Source organism: Barbus barbus, assembly GCF_936440315.1.
Source record: "Barbus barbus genome assembly, chromosome: 46".
Classification (NCBI taxonomy): Eukaryota; Metazoa; Chordata; class Actinopteri; order Cypriniformes; family Cyprinidae; genus Barbus; species Barbus barbus.
Window position 1 is genome coordinate 6,078,991 of NC_136724.1, and position 21,318 is coordinate 6,100,308.

The 21,318-nt window shown below is 45.0% G+C and overlaps 1 protein-coding gene across 1 annotated transcript in view; it reads right to left on the reverse strand.

Annotated features, from left to right (window-relative positions):
- LOC306865072 (A-type potassium channel modulatory protein DPP6-like) overlaps positions 1 to 21,318 on the reverse strand; it is a 195,680-nt gene that overhangs the window by 7,307 nt on the left and 167,055 nt on the right. Inside the window, exons 18-22 of the mRNA XM_079409437.1 lie at positions 5,911 to 6,009; positions 5,755 to 5,824; positions 1,975 to 2,169; positions 1,710 to 1,764; positions 981 to 1,080 (exon numbers count right to left, since the gene is read on the reverse strand). Coding sequence (XP_079265563.1) covers positions 981 to 1,080; positions 1,710 to 1,764; positions 1,975 to 2,169; positions 5,755 to 5,824; positions 5,911 to 6,009 — 519 coding nt within the window. The remainder of the gene's footprint in view (positions 1 to 980; positions 1,081 to 1,709; positions 1,765 to 1,974; positions 2,170 to 5,754; positions 5,825 to 5,910; positions 6,010 to 21,318) is intronic.

Sequence of the window (21,318 nt, forward strand, 5' to 3'; positions counted from 1 at the left end):
TGTTCATCATATGCATACTTCAGAATCATATACTTCAGTAGTAGGTCATCCACGTACTTTTTGCCTACTCTTTTATGAGTACTGAGAATTCGGACATGCTTTGTACAGTTTTTTTTTTTTTTTTTTATCTATATAGTAGGGAAGTAAATAATTTTGCTTGCAGCCAGGGTGTCTCATCCTGCTCCTGAAGGGCCACCTTACAGCAAACTTTAGCACTAGCTCTAATTAAACAACTCAAACAGCTAATCAAGGGCCAAGCCAATCACTAGAAACAGACAGATATGTGTGTTGAAGCCAGTGTAGGGGAGTAACTAGTTACATGAAACGAAATCACATAATTTAAATACAAAATAAATTTTACTGTAATACGTTACTTATGATAATGTTAAATGATTACAAAGGAGATTCCATCTGAATATTTTCACACACATACAGATATAATTGATTCTTTTTTTCCCCCAAGGCATTGTTAGATGCTAGTGTTTCCTGTCATAGTAATGCAAAGATTTGATTTCAAAAACAGTATAGCTATTAAACGGTTTCTTGTTATGATTTTAAATCTGTATTTAACCTCAGAATGATCTCAAAGTAAAAAGAGGTGCTGAAGTCAGATTTTGTTGTGGCTGCATGTGCTTTAAAATTAAATTATTATAAACTTAATTCAAGTGAAGAAATATTTTGAAAGTCTGGCAGTTATCAGTTTTGAGTACTGTAAGGTTAACCCAGCCTGTTTTAAACGTTTCACAATGATAACAGCTGAAAAGATTTGTTAGAAATATAGAAAAGTAATTAAAAGTAATCTTATGTAATCAGTTGCATTACTTTAATAAAGTAATTTAAAAAGTTGCACTACTTATTACATTTTAAATAGGGTAATCTCTAACCTATTACATTTTCAAAGTAAGCGTCCCAACACTATTTGGAGCTAAAGTCTGGAGGACAGTGACCCACACACACACACACACACACACAAACAGTACCATATAGTGCAAAGTCTGTGATGGGTGAGAGCACTGCAGCACACTTGAGCACAGAGTCCTCAGAGCTGAGCAGAAGGCTGGTGACGTAACCTCCATACACCTGAAAAACAAAATACTCAACTCAAGACCTCTGAGATAGCACAACTCTCATTACTAGTTACAGAAGTTTCTGATACGGTCTGTGCTCATTAAAGTGAGGCAGGAATTCAGCCTTTGAACATGCATTCATTAATCCTTTGAAAAAAAACGACAATCTTTTGAGTTAAGAAATAGGCACAGGCAAAATCAAACATGTAGCCAGAAATGTAGATGGTCTCAATTAAGTTCTTCTTACTGCATGAAACCAATTTGTTCTGCTCTTCTTCAGGACTAAAGTTATTGAGAGAGGTTATTGAAGAGCTTAACTGACATGCCAAAATACAGACAGGCTCTGTGGACTCTCTCATCATCAGAAATGCTGTTGGATGGGTCACACTGACAGTGTAGCAGAGTAGCATTATTTTATAACATTTCCGAAGTGTTATTATTTTGTATATATCGTTTAAATCCGTCACAAATAAGTCAAGTTCCATTTTTCAGTTAGGATGCAATTTACAAGGGTTAGGAACAGAGCTTTAATGCATTTTATGTGTTTCTGTTAATATGAAAGAGGCAAAGAAACATGTGTACATAAATGACAAGCTATCTTGTCTGGACAAGTAATAACAGTAAAATACCACAAGTATTTACCTGTCCAAAAGCTCCAATTCTCGTCTTGTCAATATACGGCTCCAGCATCAAAATACTGCAAGACACAAGACAAAATGTTAAATGGTCTGACACTTGCTGGTCCTTTTCACATGCGGAATATCATTGAGTTTCATTGAAGACAGTGGTATATCTAAATCTGCCATGCGGTTAAAGAGATGCAGCACATGTGTGTCTGCGCGTGCAGCTGTGTGTTGGCACTGATGGATGTTCACTGTGCGTTGGACGCAGATGGCTGCTCAACTACCTGAGGGCATCCAGCTGGTCTTTCTCCTCAAACATTCCCAGCCTGCGCTGCACCTTATGGAGTAAGTTAGTCCCCTGGAAGCCACTTCCACGACCGTCAAAGCGCACTGCAATCACCCCAAAACTGCTGACCAGCACTGACGCCCAGTCAATGTGGAACTGCTCTGAGACCGACTGACTGCCTGGAGTCCCATCTCTGGGAGAGAGAATACGAGAGACAGTTTTCTTTAGAAAGCAACCATTTAAGTTTAAGACTGTCTCAAAATTGACTTACAAAACATTTCTGTTAATGATTCTCTGAGATATCATGTTCCAAGTTAGACTAGCTGAATTTTAATGCATTTTCAGTCAGCTTAATCAGAATGTGTCTGTGATGTCCAAAAATGCTGTCTACCCTTGTGAAAAAGAAGTCTGCTAAATAGTATTAAGTATTTGTAGTGTACTTTAATGTCTTGTTAAGTGAAAAAGCAGTTTGTTTGTAATAAACACAAGGTGTTGTAACTTTAAACCATTGCTTCTGGCCAAAATACAAATTCATAACCCATAATAATGCTTTCTCCGGTGAAAAATTCCATCTTCTATTGTCAAAATCCACCAGCATATTTGTTTAGAACTGTTTTGGATAGAGAAATAGAGAAAGTTTCAATAGAGAAAACATTCATATTTAAGCCTGAAACATGGTTTGAAGTTAAACAATGATTACAAACACAAGCTTTTTACTTCACAAAATGTTAATTGATGGACTAGAGTGGTGAGGATTACTTGTAGATTATTGTGATGTTTTTTATCAGCTGCTGGACTCTCATTCTGACGGCACCCATTCACTGCAGAGGATCCATTGGTGAGCAAGTGATGTACTGCTAAGTTTCTCCAAATCTGTTCTGATGAAGACACAAACTCATCTATATCCTGAATAGCCTGAGAGTAAGTTTTCAGCAAATTTAAATTTTTGAGTAAACTAATTTTACATTGATACAGAACATTAATTTCACACTTAACTATATTCTTTTATACTTTATTAAAATATATTCTTTTAAAGTATTTAAGTAACAAAAGGTATTATTTTTTAAATAATGGTTTTTAGACTCACTGGGATTTAAGACAGCCGCTATATTCCTAACACACAATATACAACCCGAATTCCGGAAATGTTGGGACGCTTTTTAAATTAGAATAAAATGAAAACTAAAAGACTTTCAAATCACATGATCCAATATTTATTCACAATAGAACATAGAGAAGATTACAAATGTTTAAACTGAGAAATTTTCCACTTTTTTTCCACTAAATGAGTTCATTTCAAATTTGATGCCTGCTACAGGTCTCAAAAAAAGCACGGGGGCAACAAAGGGCTGAAAATCAAGACATTTTGAAAGATTCCGCTGGGAGTACATCTAGCAACTAAAGTTAATTGACAGCAGATCTGTAACATGATTAGCTATAAAAGGGATGTCTTAGAGAGGCAGAGTCTCTCAGAATTAAAGATGGGCAGAGGCTCTCCAATCTTTGAAAGAGTGTGGAAAAAGATTGTGGAATACTTTAAAAACAACATTCCACAACATCAAATTGCAAAGGCTTTTCAAATCTCATCATCTACAGTGCATAACATCATCAAAAGAAACTGGAGAAATCTTTGTGCTTAAGGGACAAGGCCGAAGACCTTTGTTGGATGGCCGTGGTCTTCGGGGCCTCAGACGACACTGCATCACTCATCGGCATGATTCTGTCATTGACATTACTAAATGGGCCCAGGAATACTTCCAGAAACCACTGTCGTTAAACACAATCCGCCATGCTATCTGCAGATGCCAGCTAAAGCTCTATCATGCAAATAGGAAGCCATATGTGAACACGGTCCAGCAGTGCAATCGTGTCCTGTGGGCCAAGGCTCATTTAAAATGGACTGTTTGAAAGTGGAAATGTGTTCTATGGTCAGACGAATCCAAATTTGACATTCTTGTCCTCCGGGCTAAAGAGGAGGGAGACCTTCCAGCGTGTTATCAGCGTTCAGTTCAAAAGCCAGCCTCTCTGATAGTATGGGGGTGCATAAGTGCATACGGGCAGCTTGCATGTTTTGGAAGGCACTATGAATGCTGCAAGGTATATAAAGAGCAACATATGCTCCCCTCCAGATAACGTCTATTTCAGGGAAGCCCTTGTGTATTTCAGCAGGACAATGCAAAACCACATACTGCAGCTATTACAACAGCATGGCTTTGTAGTAGAAGAGTCCAATTGCTGAATTGGCCTGCCTGCAGTCCAGATCTTTCAACTATAGAGAACATTTGGCGCATCATTAAACGAAAAATACATCAAAGATGACCACGAACTCTTCAGCAGCTGGAAACCTATATCAGGCAAGAATGGGACCAAATTCCAACACCAAAACTCCAGAAACTCATAACCTCGAAGCCCAGATGTTTTCAAACTGTTTTGAAAAGAAGAGGAGATGGAACGCCATGGTAAACATGCCCCCGTCCCAACTATTTTGAGACCTGTAACAGGCATCAAATTTGAAATGAGCTCATTTTGTGCATAAAATTGTAAAATTTCTTATGTAAATTTGTTATGTTATCTATGTTCTATTGTGAATAAAATATTGGCTCATGTGATTTGAAAGTCTTTAAATTTATTTAAATTTAAAAAACGTTCCAACATTTCCGGAATTCGGGTTTTAGACTCACTGCATTGGCAGCTCTATAGAGAACCCAGGTGATTGTCTACTGCGGTGTGTATGATGTGTGCAGTGGGTTAATTGAAGGCGGGCTGCAGGTGAACTCATTTGTGGTGTAATTACAGTGGCTGAAAGTGTATGGCTGAAAAGACAAGATTAATAGCACTGACTAAAGTCCATTTCAGAGTTACACTCTTACTCTTGATGAGACCTGAAGCGCAGCGCAGGAATAGAAAGCGGGAAAGGAACTGCTGCTTGTGTGTTAATAGGATGACCTGCAGCACATGCTTTAAAGGGCTTATATCATGGAAAACAGGATTTGCTCTTTGATGTAATACAGCTCAATGTTCTACAGGCAAACTCTAAAGTTCATGATTCAAAGCTTCCTCCCTGGGCCATTTATTCAAACTTAATTGCAAAAATGACTAGAAATTGTCTCAATGATGAGCATGTTAACATCTGACCGCCCCTATTTAAATATTAATGACACATATTTGGTATTCAGCAGCTTGGCATGACATTAACCATTATGGGTTTTATTGGCTTATTCAGATATAGTACAATACATTATAATATATATTTTATTATTTGTTAATTATTGTTTTCTTAAAGTGAATTTAAACATCTAAATTTAAATAAAATGTCTTTATTACTTTCATTTTTATATTACATTAATATTTACAACAAAAAAGGATTCTTAACTGATCAATCTGACCCAGTTCTATTCTAAAAATAGCCAAATATTGGTGTATATCACTATTTTTAGACAATCATGCAAGATTAATTTACTTATATAAATCTTTCAGCAGGAAATGAATGTGCGAAAGAGTGGAAAATAGGGTAACAACTAAATTAGATTTTGGGTGCAAGAAACCTTGACTAACATTATAAGTAGGACTCGGGGAAATAATAACATGCAAGAGAACTGTAGATTATGACTTTTTTAATGAGGGATCCAACCCAGATGGAGATTCATGAAAGAGTTCAGAGAAACTATTTGGAACACTGACGTATTTTTACATAAAAAGGTTTGTTTATGATTGTGTAGAAAGGCAAAGGGCCTGTAAGGAAATGAAGAAAATGTTGCAGATATTGATATGTACTCACACGAGGAGCAGAAGTGGGTAGTGTAAGGTGTCTATGAAGCCTGCAGGTTTCAGGATCTGCATGCTAAGGCCTGTGTATGACAAAAACATTCATCTGCATCTCTATTATATTAATAACCTTAAACATCAGCATTTGAACACAATTTAGATAACATACTGTAATCCTCTATGTTTATCTCTCTGTATTCCACTTTCGGCATCTGCATAGAGTTCACTGTTCTCCTCAAGTTCAGATTCAGCTCGATGTCACGCACCTCTGCAGAAAGAAACAAACCAATCATTGTGTGATTAAAAACAGTTCCTCAAAGGAACAGTTTACCCCAAAAATAAAAATTTCTAAACCACAAATAAAAGTTGTTTAGCTTAATGTTCATGCTGCTCACACTCCAAAATCTTGCGCTCCATTATAGCTCTCAAATCTCTTTTAAACATTGCACCAAGATTTGGAATCACTGATATGACCTGTGTCTATATACTGTATATATGCAACACTTCTGGTATAATAGTGATCATGCGATTGTGCATTGCAATAATCTGTTTTACAGTGAGGCACTTACAACGGTAGTAAATAGGGCCAATTTATATAATTTATAAAATACTCACTGTTACAACAGCATTGTTATGACTAGTTTTGTTCTAAGACTCTTATATTTTCATATTAATTTCATTCCATTGTTCCTTTGTTAGCAGCGTAATATCTATGAATGTGCTAAACGTTTATTATGTCTAATATATTTACAGTATATTTTGCCATGACATTATGCCTAAAATCTTAAAACGGCTGTAAATGACAAGAACAAATTTGTTTTTGTTCAATTTGTTCAATTTTTGTTTAATTTGTTCAAATGTTTTTAACAGAAGAATTAATGTAAATGCTTTTATAAAATTATAAGCTTCAAATGTATTTTTCAATCATTTATTTGAAAGAAAAGGAGATGCAAGCCACAAATACTGTCAATTGAGCTTAACTTGTATTACATATGAAATATTACTTTAGGTTAGGTTTAATACTTTTTTATTTTTTAGGTGGGATATCCAAAGTTAATGTATGTTTTAATAAGAAAGAGCAGTGTGAACATTCTGCTAAACATCTCCTTATAGAAACTTACACTGGTGTGGAATGACGGTGAATAATTATTGAATTATTGACTATGCATTGTTTATCTCAAAGTAAGCATCTATAAGCACTCACAAAACCTCCTCAAACCTGAGGAACTGAGTAGCTAATTGCTCTGGGACATAAACAGTTGCAGGATTAACAGTTGTAGATGTTCAGAGGTTGTGAGAGACTGGTGAGCAGCTGGCTTTCCTGATAGAGAGCGACTAAATAGAGCAGATATTACGGTGGCTGCTGTAAACATGGAGACCTTCCATTCTGAGCAGCAGTGATAGAGTCTTGGAAGTGCACGTAACAATTAAGAGCACATTGCGGTTAAGGGTTTCGTTTTAAGACAGGCTTATCAGTGCCTGCTCAGACTCAAGCCTCACAAAGCACACTTGCTCCCATTGCACCGATGCTATTGACATAGCCACTCATTTGAAAAACAGCAACGATTTTTATGTCAATATAGAGAAGGATCCGTATGAGCGTTGTGTAAGTCATCTGCATTTGACCTTGGTGGCATATTTAGCATTTACTGAATGGAGCTGACAGAGAAAGGAATGGATGGGAAAAACATCTGAAATGACAGGGTAAGAACTCTAGATTAAATTGTAAACAAACAGCATTCATAAACATTCTACACACACAGATGTGAGCTCTGTGAGATGACTTCTGTGACGGACCGTCGCACTGCATCACTCTCGTTGTGATATCAATGGGCTTACAGGATATTATATACATAATAACACAATTACCAGCCTCTTACACAGAGAGGTCACATTTTTATGGAAGTCATGGCACGTCTGGCAATAATCCAATCATCTGTAAGTGCTCTCACTGTGCAAGCAGGCATGTGTAGGGCTATTCAATCACACACGGTCTATGGTAGGCCTGGAAGCAGCTCTGATCGTCTGTTGACATGCTGTGGATATATAATGCAATGAGACAAGTATGCGAGTGTGTGTGTGTGTGTGTTAGAGTCTGGCTGTGCCAGTGTGTAATGTGGAGGTTGGTAATGAGAGCGTCTTCCTTAACTTGTCACTCTTCATTTGAGTGCTTAATTCTAAGCAGTTTGGTTATTAATGTGAGTGACAACCAAGGATATTATGATACCCAGCAAAATGTTAAATTTAAAGACCCCCTGTGGTGAAAATCAAGTTTTTAATGTGTTTACATATCTTTATATGCTTAAAGACAAACCACATGCAAATTCATCAGTTAACACCACTGCTGAGCATTTTCTCCTAAAAACTGTATGGACTAAAGATGCGGCTTAAAACTGCTCCTGTTTCCTGTCACAAGCATGTAATCAATGCCCGCCAATCTTCACATAGTCATAGGTTTCTATTTAAAATGTATTTTTGCAGCGTTTAACAATGTAGCCAATCATAGGCATATCTGTTGATTTCATGAATGGAATTGGTGTTTAAGTCAGAATACACTCACCAGTCAAAACACCAGAGTTTGCACAGTCAGTGCAGAGCTTCACTGATTATAACAGAACTTTGTGAGATTGTGTTGAATGAAGATAAGTGACATTTTAGTGATTATAAGAGGAGCACGCTTTGCATGCTTTGTAGGCTACAATCTATTCAGAATTTGAATAGATTTACTCACGGATTCACTCTCCGATAAGCATTTATTCAGTATTGCCACTTGTCACTTTATTACCACTTTATTGTGTAGCATTTACTACTTCAGTCTGAGTTGGTGTGATTGAGTGGAGGCACTAGTTAACATATTCATGGATCCACGTATACAAAATGAGGTAAAGGTGTAAGCCATATTCAAGACACAGAAATAATTTTTATGCGGTGGAAAAATGACATTCTGATTATCAAAGACGAGTTTTAAGGGATTAAATTAGTGACTGCAGGGGGACTTCAACCAAAGTAACTGTTCTCTCTATTTAACATCAGGGTCATTCCTACAGTTTAGTGGATTTTGGACCGAGCAGATTTGCTGAAAAAAATAAAAAATCTGTTATCTGAAAAACACACAGGTCAAGCTCAGGATACAATCCTGACCAAATATTTTGCATCTCTTATTCTGTTAGATGACATTTTTACTTTGCCATGTGTAACAGACAGGGTGGACATTTGAAGGGAAGTTTATATAACAATTGTAATGGAAAGTTTACATGACAACAATGTAGTAAAAACGAAAAAGTATTTTCTTTGTACTTTTGAAAAGTTTCATGTACAGACAACAACACTGTCATAACAATCCCCATTTACTGTGAAAATGACTAAAAACATATATAATGCATGCCAGACCAGTAGTTGGCGATGTCATTTAAAGGGGTCATATGATGTTGCTAAAAATAACATTATTTTGTGTATTTGGTGTAATGCAATGTGTTTATGCTGTTGAAGGTAAAAAAAAACAAAAACAAATTATTTTCCACATACTGTACATTATTGTTGCTCCTTTTTTCCCCCGCCTTTCTGAAACGTGCCAATCAAAGCTCATCGTTCTGAGAAGCGAGGCAGGCTCTGATTGGCCAGCTATCCAGTGCGTTGTGATTGGCCGAATACGTCAAGCGTAAGATGGAAATGTTACGTATTGTTATGCCGTGTCCTGGCGCGATGCCACAAAAACAATAAAACCCATTATAAACTAGGCATTTGTTGAATCCAGTGGGGACATAATTACTGATTATAATGACTTATACTGTCTTTTTACGCGTCGTGTTGCATTGCTCCACGTAAACATTACCATGTCTGCATTTGTGATTGGAGAAACGAAAAACAACAAGCACTTCTCTACACAGCTCAAAACTTGCGTTTGAATAGTCAGTGGCAAAGTCTTTAAATAAGAAAACGTACTTAAAGGCTGTGAGTCAGAAGCACCAGACTGTCCTTGCAAAGTTGGAATTACCCCACTTTATAGAAACAGCTTTTGAACATAGCTGGCAGGCTACTCCCAGGTTTAGGAAATAGTCCTCTGTAAAATGCGCTGCACACACTCTAATATTTGGGTTGAACTGTTCTGGAACAGTGTTGTAAATACAACTTAACCACTGATTTCTAGTTGTGTCCTCTTTTGGAAGCCCAAACAAAGTACTTTCGCTTTCACAACGAAACACAGCATCTCCAGAAGATGGCGCCGTGGAAGCAACAATACTACAGAGAGAATAAAAACCATGCCCTCTTTCTTTGCGTATTATTTATAAATAATATCTCTTTGGTTTTGAAACTATAGTCTTTGCAACTTCAGGGATCCTATCTATGCACACACACCTTGTAACACTCCAAAGAGAAAGGAAAACGTGAAATCACATCATAACAAAACAAACAAACACTAAGACAATAACGGCATCGTTTTGAAAAAACTTGCACTGCGAAACCTGTTTTATGCTGTTGTTGTGTAAATGAATGGCCAAAACGCATACAAAGTTCCTCTTCAGGAACTCGAGCTGCGTCAAGAGACGCTTTGGGGAACGCCTACAGCGTAACCGGGTCTGAATACCAATGAAATCTGTCCAAAGGATGGGAGGGACGTCACGGGCGAGGTGACGTAATGACCAGCTGGTATAAAAGCCTGTGCGGTGAAACCGGCGTCAGCTTTTTGTCATTCAGCAAGCGCTCTGTGTTTCTGTCAGTCTTATTTACTATTGTCTGTCTTTAGCTATGGCTAAGAAGAGCCAGTTTAAGGCTTGGATTATGGGAGAAGCGCAATACGAGCAGCTTGTGTGTGTTTGGTGTTCCCCGCGGCGCTGCCCGCAGGCGGAGTGGAGGCGGTGCTCGTGGGGTTTGCGGCGGGATCTGATGGAGGGATCGGAGACGAGCGAGTCTCTATCTCCATCCTCACCTGTCAGATCCCATGACCGCTCCTCGAGTTCGGAAGCCCGCCTCGCGGTTACTTCCCCTCGGGCAGCGGCGTCGGCGTTTCTCGTGTCTTCCTCCGAGGAGGTTGACATGGGAAGCGTCGAGCATGTGCAACCACTCTGTCACCCCAATATGAGGAGCTTGTGGAGTGGCTTATCGAACCGCAGAGAAGGTTTTCTGTGTTTCTGCGGTTTCAGACTCGCCTCCACATCCAATCCTGCCTTTTTTTCCCCGACCTCCACACTGAGGTGTCGAGGTCGTGGGGAAAACATTCGGCCCGCCTCTTCGTCCCCTCTTTGATTACTACGGTAATGTGATGGGGACGAGTGAGCGTGGTCACAGAGTGATGCCGCGTGTGGAACAGACGCTTGCGAGCTATCTGTCCCTTGACGCTGCGTCGTCTCTGAAGGCAAGGTGTACGCGGCGGCAGGTCGGGCTGGCTTATGTCCGCACACCATGGTGGTGTTGCGGGCATGCCAGGCTGACTTGCTCAAGGAGTTGGATGAGGGCGGGGTTTTCTCCCTCGCCGGTCTCTAGCTCACGGGGCTGCTGGGCGAGAGCAGCCCCTGCCGCGTGCTGGCTCCTCGTATAAGTGGGTCGGGGCGGTAAGAAGGGTGCGCGGTCAAGGACCTCCCAGCCAAGCAGGCGAAGAGGTCTTCGGCCAAGAAGCCCTGATGTGAGTGGGATCAGGGCTTATGAGGGTAGCCCCGCTGGGGTAGAGCACGATTCACGATGCTTCAGGGCACCGAACTAGCCGCTTCGGTTACACCAGAGGCCAGTCTCGAGAGACTGGTTCCCTTAGTAGACTATTTCGCAGCGTGGAAACTACTGCCAAATGTGTCTCGATGGGTCCTGCGCACTGTAGAGAGAGGCTACAGAATCCAGTTCGATTCTCGTCCGCCTCAATTCAACGGGGTGAATTCTACATTCGTGGGCCCCGAGCAGGCTCTGGTAATGGAACAAGAGGTAGATACTCTCTTAAGGAAGGAAGCCATCAAGGATGTGTCCTCCTTACAAAGAGAGTCCGGTTTCTACAGCCAGTACTTCATACTTCCAAGGAGGATGGAGGATTGCGTCCCATTTTAGATCTGCATCATTTGAACCGCTCAGTCTGCAGACTGAAGTTCAAGATGCTCAGGTAAGTATCTCAGATCAAGTCCGAGGACTGGTTTGACACATAGATCTAAAGGACGCATACTTCCATGTCTTCATCCTTCCCACTCACAGGAAGTTCCTGAGGTTTGCTTTCCCCTGAAAAGCTTACCAATATCGGGTACTTCCCTTCGGCCTAGCACTCTCACCCCGCACTTTTACGAGTGTCTCGCTCGCTAAAAGTGTTGGGGTTAAGACTGAACCTCAAGGAAAGTGTGCTTTCTCCATTACAGAGAACCACTTATCTGGGGGTGGTGGGGATTCGACCACGGTGCAGGCACGTATGTCTCCTGCCCGGATCGAGTCAATCCTCACGACAGTCAGGAGAGTGAAAGAAGGCCAGTCACTCACTCTCAAGCAGTTTCAGATACTGCTGGGTCTGGTGGCAGCTGCGTCCAATGTGATGCCTATTGGCCTGCTGTACATGAGACCCCTACAGTGGTGGCTCAAGACCAAGGGGTTCTCCCCGAGGGGAAACCTGCTTTGCATGATAAAGGTCACGTGGCAATGCCTACGTGCCTTAGACATGTGGAGACAACCTTGGCTCTTAAAAGCCCTCAGGAGATCATTCTGCCAACCTTGCCACCTATGGTGCTTCAGGGCACAGCGGTCTCCAGCGAGCGCACATCTCAGTTTCTTCTGCCCGGTAACGTAGCAGAGCTGAGATGCTCGCCACCCCTTCGGGGGGCTCCAGAGCAGCTGGTTCGGTCGTTCCCTGCTGGTGCGCCGATCCAGGGCACCGAACTAGCCGCTCTCACTACACCAGAGGCCAGTCTCGAGGGACTGGTTCCCTTAGTAGACTATTTCGCAGCGTGGACTGCCAAATGTGTCTAGATGGGTCCTGCGCACTGTAGAGAGAGGCTACAGAATCCAGTTCGATTCTCGTCCGCCTCAATTCAACGGGGTGAATTCCACATTAGTGGGCCCCGAGCAGGCTCTGGTAATGGAACAGGAGGTACATGCTCTCTTTAGGAAGGAGGCCATCGAGGTGGTTCCTCCTCACGAGAGAGAGTCCGGGTTCTACAGCCGGTACTAAAGAAGGATGGAGGGTTGCGTCGCATTTTAGATCGCAGCATCTCTGAAAAGCTCAGTCAGCAGACTGAAGTTCAAGATGCTCACGCTCAGGCAGGTCGCGTCTCAAATCAGGTCCGAGGACTGGTTTGTCGCGATCGTTCTAAAAGACGCATACTTCCACGTCTCCATCCTTCCCTCTCACAGGAAGTTCCTGAAGTTTGCTTTCGGGGGCGAAGCTTACCAGTTCGGGTACTTCCTTTCGGCCTAGCACTCTCACCCCGCACTTTCACTAAGTGTGTGGACACCGCGTTAGCTCCGCGGCTACGGGTCGTCCGCATACTCAATTATATCGATGATTGGTTGATTCTCGCTTAGTCAGAGCGGAGGGCGGCTCAACATTGAGATGTTGTTCTCGTCCACATGAAAGTGTTGGGGTTAAGGCTAAACGCCAAGAAGAGTGTTCTTTCTCCAGTACAGAGAACCACTTATCTTGGTGTGGTGGGGGATTCGACCACGATGCAGGCACGTATGTCTGCCAAGGTCAAGGTCCTGCGCCGATCAGCTCGCTGGTTTGTTCACTTCCATCTTTAATGAGTTCCTTGCTACCTCCGTGGTTCCCACCGCATTTAAAAAATCTGTCATTATCCCTGTGCCAAAGAACAATAAACCCTCTTGCCTGAATGACTATCGCCCAGTTGCCCTCACATCTATAGTCATGAAGGTTTTTGAGAGACTTGTAAAGAGCCACATTTGCTCCTCCATACCTGATACTTTGGACCCTCTCCAGTTTGCCTATCGCCCAAACAGATCCACTGACGATGCCATCTCTCACGTCCTCCACTCTTCCCTCACACACTTGGACAGCAACAATGGGAATTATGTAATGCTGCTATTCATTGACTATAGCTCAGGTTTCAACACTATAGTCCCCATCAAGCTGGCTTCTAAACTCACAGACCTCGGCCTAAACTCCTCACTCTGTGACTGGATTCAAGACTTCCTCACCGGCAGACCTCAAGTGGTGAAAGTTGGCCAGTTCACCTCAAACTCCATCACCCTCAACGTAGGAGCCCCACAGGGCTGTGTCCTGAGTCCCCTGCTCTACTCTCTCTACACGCATGACTGCGTGTCCTCTCACAGCTCCACATCTATTATCAAATTTGCTGATGATACTGTGGTTCTGGGCCTCATCTCCAACAACGATGAGACCGCATACTTGGATGAGGTAGAGAGACTCACATCATGGTGCCAGGAAAACGGTCTCTCTCTGAATGTGAGCAAAACTAAAGAGCTGATCATGGACTTTAGGAAGAAACAGCAGCAGCCCTACACTCCTCTTATGATCAGTGGGACCCCTGTGGAGAGGGTGAGCAACTTCAAGTACCTCGGTGTAAACATCTCCGAGAACCTGACTTGGACTACACACATCCAAACACAGGTTAAGAAAGCCAGGCAAAGACTGTACCATCTGCGACAGCTGAGGAAATTCAGGGTCTCGCCAGCAATCCTGAAAACTTTCTATTCAGGGACCATAGAAAGTGTATTGACTCAGTGCATCTCAGTGTGGTATGGAAACAGCTCCAATCAGAACTGCAAAGCACTACAGAGAGTTGTGCGCTTAGCTGAGCGCATCTCAGGGTCTGCTCTCCCCTCTCTGCAGGACATCTACCTCAAACGCTGCAAAAGTAGAGCTGTTAAAATCATCAAGGACTCAAATCACCCTGGTAACCATCTATTCACTTTGCTTCCATCTGGTAAGCGCTTCCGTAGCCTGATGGCAAAACTGAGAGACTTAGAAGGAGCTTCTTCCCCCAGGCCATCAGGCTCCTAAACTCTAACGCTGTGTCATAACATCACATGACTCCATGTAAATATCACTATATCAATAAGTTTCAGAATTTTTTCTACCTCATATTGCTGCTATTTACATACCCTGTACAACTTTTTGCACATTCCTCTTATTATTATCTAAGTCAACAACATACTGACCTGCACATTTATATTTATATTTTTTATCTTTATTTTATTTTATTTTTTTCTACTTTTCTTTTTCTTAATATTTGTATACTTTATAATTGCACTGTCCTTGGAGCGGACCTGACCTACATTTCACTGCTGGTTATTCTCTGTATAATTGTGTATGTGACAAATAAAAATCTTGAATCTTGAATCTTGAATGTCTCCTGCTCGGATCGAGTCGATCCTCACGGAAGTCAGGAGAGTGAGAGAAGGCCAGTCACTCACTGTCAAGCAGTTTCTGAGACTGCTGGGTCTGATGGCGGCTGCGTCCAACGTGTTACCTATTGGCCTGCTGTACATGAGACCCCTACAGTGGTGGCTCAAGACCAAGGGGTTCTCCCCGAGGGTAAACCCGCTTCGCATGATCAAGGTCACGCGGCGGTGCCTACGTGCCTTGGACATGTGGAGACAACCTTGGTTCTTGTCCCAGGGCCTGGTGTTGGGAGCTCCTTGTCGCCGCGTAACGCTAGCGACGGACGCATCCCTCACCGGTTGGGGAGCGGTTATGATTGGCCGCCCTGCCCACGGTCGGTGGAGAGGTCATCATCTCGCCTGGCACATCAACAGGCTTGAGATGCTGGCCGTGTTTCAGGCTCTGAAATACTTTCTCCCTGACCTGAGAGGTCACCATGTGTTAGTTCGCACCGACAACACATCGGTGGTCTCTTATATCACCCACCAAGGACTGCGGGCGCCCCCTGTACAGGTTGGCACACCAAATCCTTGCGTGGGCCCAGGGCAAACTCCTCTGAGAGCATCTCTTTACATCCCTGGGCATCTCAATATGGGAGCAGACACACTGTCAAGGCAAGGGCTGTTATCCGGGGAAGGGATGCTTCACACCGAGGTGTGAAGCAGATCTGGAGAGTGTTTGGCCAGGCTCAGGTGGACCTCTTCGCCACTCAAGAGTCAGCGCAATGTCCCCTCTGGTACTCTCTACGTCATCCAGCTCCGCTGGGGCTGGATGCCATGGTACAGACGTGGCCGAGGCTTCGTCTGTACGCCTCTCCCCGGAGTTCTGGAGAGAGTGCGCCGGCCGGCTACTATTAGTAGCCCTGTTCTGGCCGGGCCGAGTATGGTTCTCGGACCTGATTTCCCTCCTCGACGGCTCTCCATGGGAGATTCCAGTCAGGAGGGATCTCCTCTCACAGGCAGGAGGCTCCCTTGTTCACCCCTGCCCGGAGTTGTGGAAGCTGTGGGCATGCCCCTGAGGGGGCACACATAGCTTCCGGTCTCTCAACCGAGGTTGTTGAGACCATTCTCCAATCCACTTCATGGTGCGGAGATTGCCAGCTCGACCCAGTTAACTGCCCGGTTGGTACAGTGCTGGAGTTCCTGCAGGCTTGACTCTCCGCAGGGTTAGCCCACTCCACCTTGAAGGTCTATGTGGCGGCAATCTCGGCTTACCACACCCCTCCGTGTTGCACTGAGGCAGTCGATTCGTGGATGCCACTCAGCTATGAGTCTTCTGACCTCCCCTCGCCTTGGGAGTCAGAGCTCATTCCATGAGGAGTGTGGCGGCCTCCAAGGCCTTTCTCGCAGGTGTCCCTGTCCAGGACATCTGCAACACTGCGGGATGGTCTACGCCCCTGACCTTGTCAGGTTTTATGGCCTAGACATACGAGCCACTCCAGATTTTTCTGTTCTCTTGCCCTAGCTGTGCTCCGTATGGATACACACAGGGCAGGGATTTGGAAGTCTGGTGCCGTGGGTATCTCGTTCCCCAAAGTGTCTCCTGACGCAGCTCGAGTTCCTGAAGAGGAACGTCTTAGGTTACGTATGTAACCCCAGTTCCTCGAAGGAACGAGACGCTGCGTCACGAGCCCACACTTCTGGCATCCCTGCCAGCGCTTGCTTCATTCTAGAAGCTGATGCCGGTTTCACCGCATGTGCTTTTATACCAGCTGGTCATTACGTCACCTCGCCCGTGACGTCCCTCCCATCCTTTGGACAGATTTCATTGGTATTCAGAGCCGGTTACGCTGTAGGCGTTCCCCAAAGCATTTCGTTCCTTCGAGGAACTGGGGTTACATACGTAACCTAAGACGTTTTCTGTATTTAGATGAAAAAGGGTGTCATATAAACACCCCCTAATTAAGTCATGCAATTTAGGGCATAAACTTAATATTTTAAACGCCAAGTCGCACTAATGTATCAGGGTGAACTGTAGTTTGAGAGACATAAAGTAATTAAATGGCTTTACACATTAAAATATTACAATAAATTGTATTTTATGTCAAACAGAATAAAGTAAACTTACATTAACACTCAAAACTGCTAATTTAGAAAAAAACGTATATATGTAACTATATAAGTAACATTTATTTCAATGTGAAGTTGAGAAAATATGACTGGAACATGGGAATTTGTCTGTACAAATTATTCTTAGGTACTATTCATTGTACATTTGTGTCAACACCTACTGTGTGCGTGGAAAATCATGCGGCATGAAAACTGATTAACATTTTATGTAAAAAAATGCAGCATTGTTTTATGGGGACCAAATCCACTAAAATGACCCAGCAATGAAATATGACTCTATTACTGTATAAAATGAAAGAATTGTGATAATTAAATAGCTTTGAGGAGTAGGAGTTCGAGGCAGCTTGGGGCAGTGTTCTCTGCACCACGTGCTGGCTCCATATTCTGGCGGTTTCACAAAATTGCGCCCACTCTTTGTTCTGTTTGACCTTCTCACTGAAAATGAATTGTGACCTTGTTGGACACCTTTTTGAGCAGTTCCCTATGCTTTGCCACCTTTATTTTCACTTTTGGATGCATCACAAATATAGGATAAATGGTCCACGCATACAAAGAGTCTCTTCACCTGCTAGTAGCCAAAATGGGTGGGGGATAATGGCACAGATGAGATTGGGGTTAATTAAGTCACAAAATAAAATGTGTCCTGAATCTATTACACATCTATTGACACGCACTACAATGCTATTTTACTTGCTTTCTATTAATAACCTATCATTTACATCTGTCACAAATCTGGTCCATGCTCTCCTGTTTTACCACCACCAGAGGTCACCCATTCACCACATTGACTCTCACACTACACAGCACACTGGACTCCATTTCCCACCATGCATTGCACAGATCACAGCTGTCACCATTCACTCATCACACGCACCTGATGCTCATTTCACAATCACACACACTATTTAAACCATGGACTTCCTCAGCATCAGGGCCGAGTATTGTTAGCCTGTCTGCACTACAAAGCGTTCTCTGTTCCTAGTTTTCCTCGTGGTTTTCCTGTGTTCTGATTCTTGCCTGTGTTCCTGGATTATTCTTTCTGCCTTGCCCTGTTTGGATATTGTACGCCGATCGTTGACTACGCCTGTTTCCTTGACCACGCTTCTGTCTTGCCCTCTACATACCTGTCTGCTGTTGTTTGACCCTGCCTGTCTTGACCATGTCCTATAATAAAGCTTTGCAAATGGATCCGCATGTCTCACGTCTCGTCAGCCCCGTAACAGAATACTCGGCCACACAAGGATCCAGCGGCTTTTCCAGAGGACATTGGCCAGGTATGGACACTGCACGACTGTTGTTAACCCTCGAGCAGGGTTTGAGACCGCTCGAGGAATACATACAGGAGTACTTAGACCTCGCCTATTTTTCTGATCTGCCGGACTATGCACTAATAGACTTTTTTTGTGAGGGCATTAATCAGCCGCTCAAATCTCAGTTAATCCGTGAGGGTCCCCGTGCGTCACTCAGTCAATTTATGGACTATGCTTTGCTGTGTGTGGGCTCTTCTTTTACTGTGGGTGTCGCGGAGGAACGCGACACCGCACTCACTCACAAAATGGCGGCAGCAACAGCACCCCTTCACGTCGTCGCTGTCAAGCCAGAGTCTGCTCACGTCATGCCTGCCAAGCCAGAGTCTGCTCACGTCGTCCCTGCCAAGCCAGAGTCTGCTCACGTCGTCCCTGCCAAGCCAGAGTCTGCTCACGTCGTCGCTGTCAAGCCAGAGTCTGCTCACGTCGTCGCTGTCAAGCCAGAGTCTGCTCACGTCGTCGCTGTCAAGCCAGAGTCTGCTCACGTCGTCGCTGTCAAGCCAGAGTCTGCTCACGTCGTCGCTGTCAAGCCAGAGTCTGCTCACGTCGTCGCTGTCAAGCCAGAGTCTGCTCACGTCGTCGCTGTCAAGCCAGAGTCTGCTCACGTCGTCGCTGTCAAGCCAGAGTCTGCTCACGTCGTCGCTGTCAAGCCAGAGTCTGCTCACGTCGTCGCTGTCAAGCCAGAGTCTGCTCACGTCGTCGCTGTCAAGCCAGAGTCTGCTCACGTCGTCGCTGTCAAGCCAGAGTCACACCACGTCTCCGCTGTCAAGCCAGAGTCACACCACGTCACAGTGCTCCAGCCAGAGTCTGTCACACCACAGATTCAAGGTCAGTCCTTCGAGTTCTGATATCCAGTGTGATGGACCCACCACTGACGTCAGTGCGAGCAGCTGGCATTCCCAGGGCCTCAACCCTGGCTGTTACAGAGACTGTTCCCCTGACCTCAGTGCTTCCCGTTATGGCGGTCGCCATTTTGAGCGTGTGGGCTGCACACTGTGCTCCTGAGGCCTCTCCTGTCCACGAGTCTGCTCCTGAGACCTCTTCAGTCCACGAGACTGTCCTAGAACCTCCAGAGGAGGCGGCGTCCACTGCAGAACCACCAGAGGTGGCAGCTTCCGCTGCAGAACCTCCCGAGGTGGTGGCACCCATTCCTGAACTCACTGTCTGCCCTGTCACGGCCATGGAGGCCGTTCCTGAACTCGCTGTCTGCCCTGTCACGGCCATGGAGGCCGTTCCTGAACTCGCTGTCTGCCCTGTCACGGCCACGGAGGCCGTTCCTGAACTCGCTGTCTGCCCTGTCACGGCCACGGAGGCCGTTCCTGAACTCGCTGTCTGCCCTGTCACGGCCACGGAGGCCGTTCCTGAACTCACTGTCTGCCCTGTCACGGCCACGGAGGCCGTTCCTGAACTCACTGTCTGCCCTGTCACGGCCACGGAGGCCGTTCCTGAACTCACTGTCTGCCCTGTCACGGCCACGGAGGCCGTTCCTGAACTCACTGTCTGCCATGTCACGGCCATGGAGGCAGTTCCTGAACTCACTGTCTGTCCTGTCACGGCTAAAGAGGCCGTCTGTGAGCTCTCGCCCTGTCCTGTCACGGCTAAAGAGGCCGTCTGTGAGCTCTCGCCCTGTCCTGTCACGGCTAAAGAGGCCATCTGTGAGCTCTCGTCCTGCCCTGCAACGAAGACTCTCCCAGTGTTGTCTGTCTCTGCTCTCTCTGTGTTGTCTGTCCTTGTTCTCCCCAGATCCCAGTCTCTGTCATGGGTTCCTGCCCTGTCTGCCTCCCTGTGGTGGTCTTCTGCTCGGGTCTGGTGGTCGTCTGCTCCGCCATGGGGGTCTTCTGCCCGGGTCTGGTGGTCGTCTGCCCCGCCGTGGTGGTCTTCTGCTCGAGTCTGGTGGTCGTCTGCTCCGCCATGGGGGTCGTCTGCCCGGGTCTGGTGGTTATCTGCCCCGCCGTGGTGGTCTTCTGCTCGAGTCTGGTGGTCTTCTGCTCCGCCCTGGTGGGCTCTGGTCCCGTCTGCTCTGCCCTGGTGGGCTCTGGTCCCGTCTGCTCTGCCCTGGTGGGCTCTGGTCCCGTCTGCTCCGCCCTGGTGGGCTCTGGTCCCGTCTGCTCCGCCCTGGTGGGCTCTGGTCTCGTCTGCTCCGCCCTGGTGGGCTCCGGTCCCGTCTACTTCGCCCTGGTGGGCTCCCGTGCCGTCTGCTCCGCCCTGGTGGGCCTCTGCTCTGTCGGTCCTGAACTGGCCTCTGGCTCCGCCCTGGTTTCCGGCTCTGCCGGTTCTGCCTCTGTCCCCGGTCTTCCCACTTCCTCAAGGACCTGGCCCTCCATTCCCTCCCCCTGTTCCGCCTCCGCTCCACCACCCTCCTGGACTATATAGGAGCGTCTGGAAGCCGCTCCTTGGGGGGGGGCTATGTCACAAATCTGGTCCATGCTCTCCTGTTTTACCACCACCAGAGGTCACCCATTCACCACATTGACTCTCACACTACACAGCACACTGGACTCCATTTCCCACCATGCATTGCACAGATCACAGCTGTCACCATTCACTCATCACACGCACCTGATGCTCATTTCACAATCACACACACTATTTAAACCATGGACTTCCTCAGCATCAGGGCCGAGTATTGTTAGCCTGTCTGCACTACAAAGCGTTCTCTGTTCCTAGTTTTCCTCGTGGTTTTCCTGTGTTCTGATTCTTGCCTGTGTTCCTGGATTATTCTTTCTGCCTTGCCCTGTTTGGATATTGTACGCCGATCGTTGACTACGCCTGTTTCCTTGACCACGCTTCTGTCTTGCCCTCTACATACCTGTCTGCTGTTGTTTGACCCTGCCTGTCTTGACCATGTCCTATAATAAAGCTTTGCAAATGGATCCGCA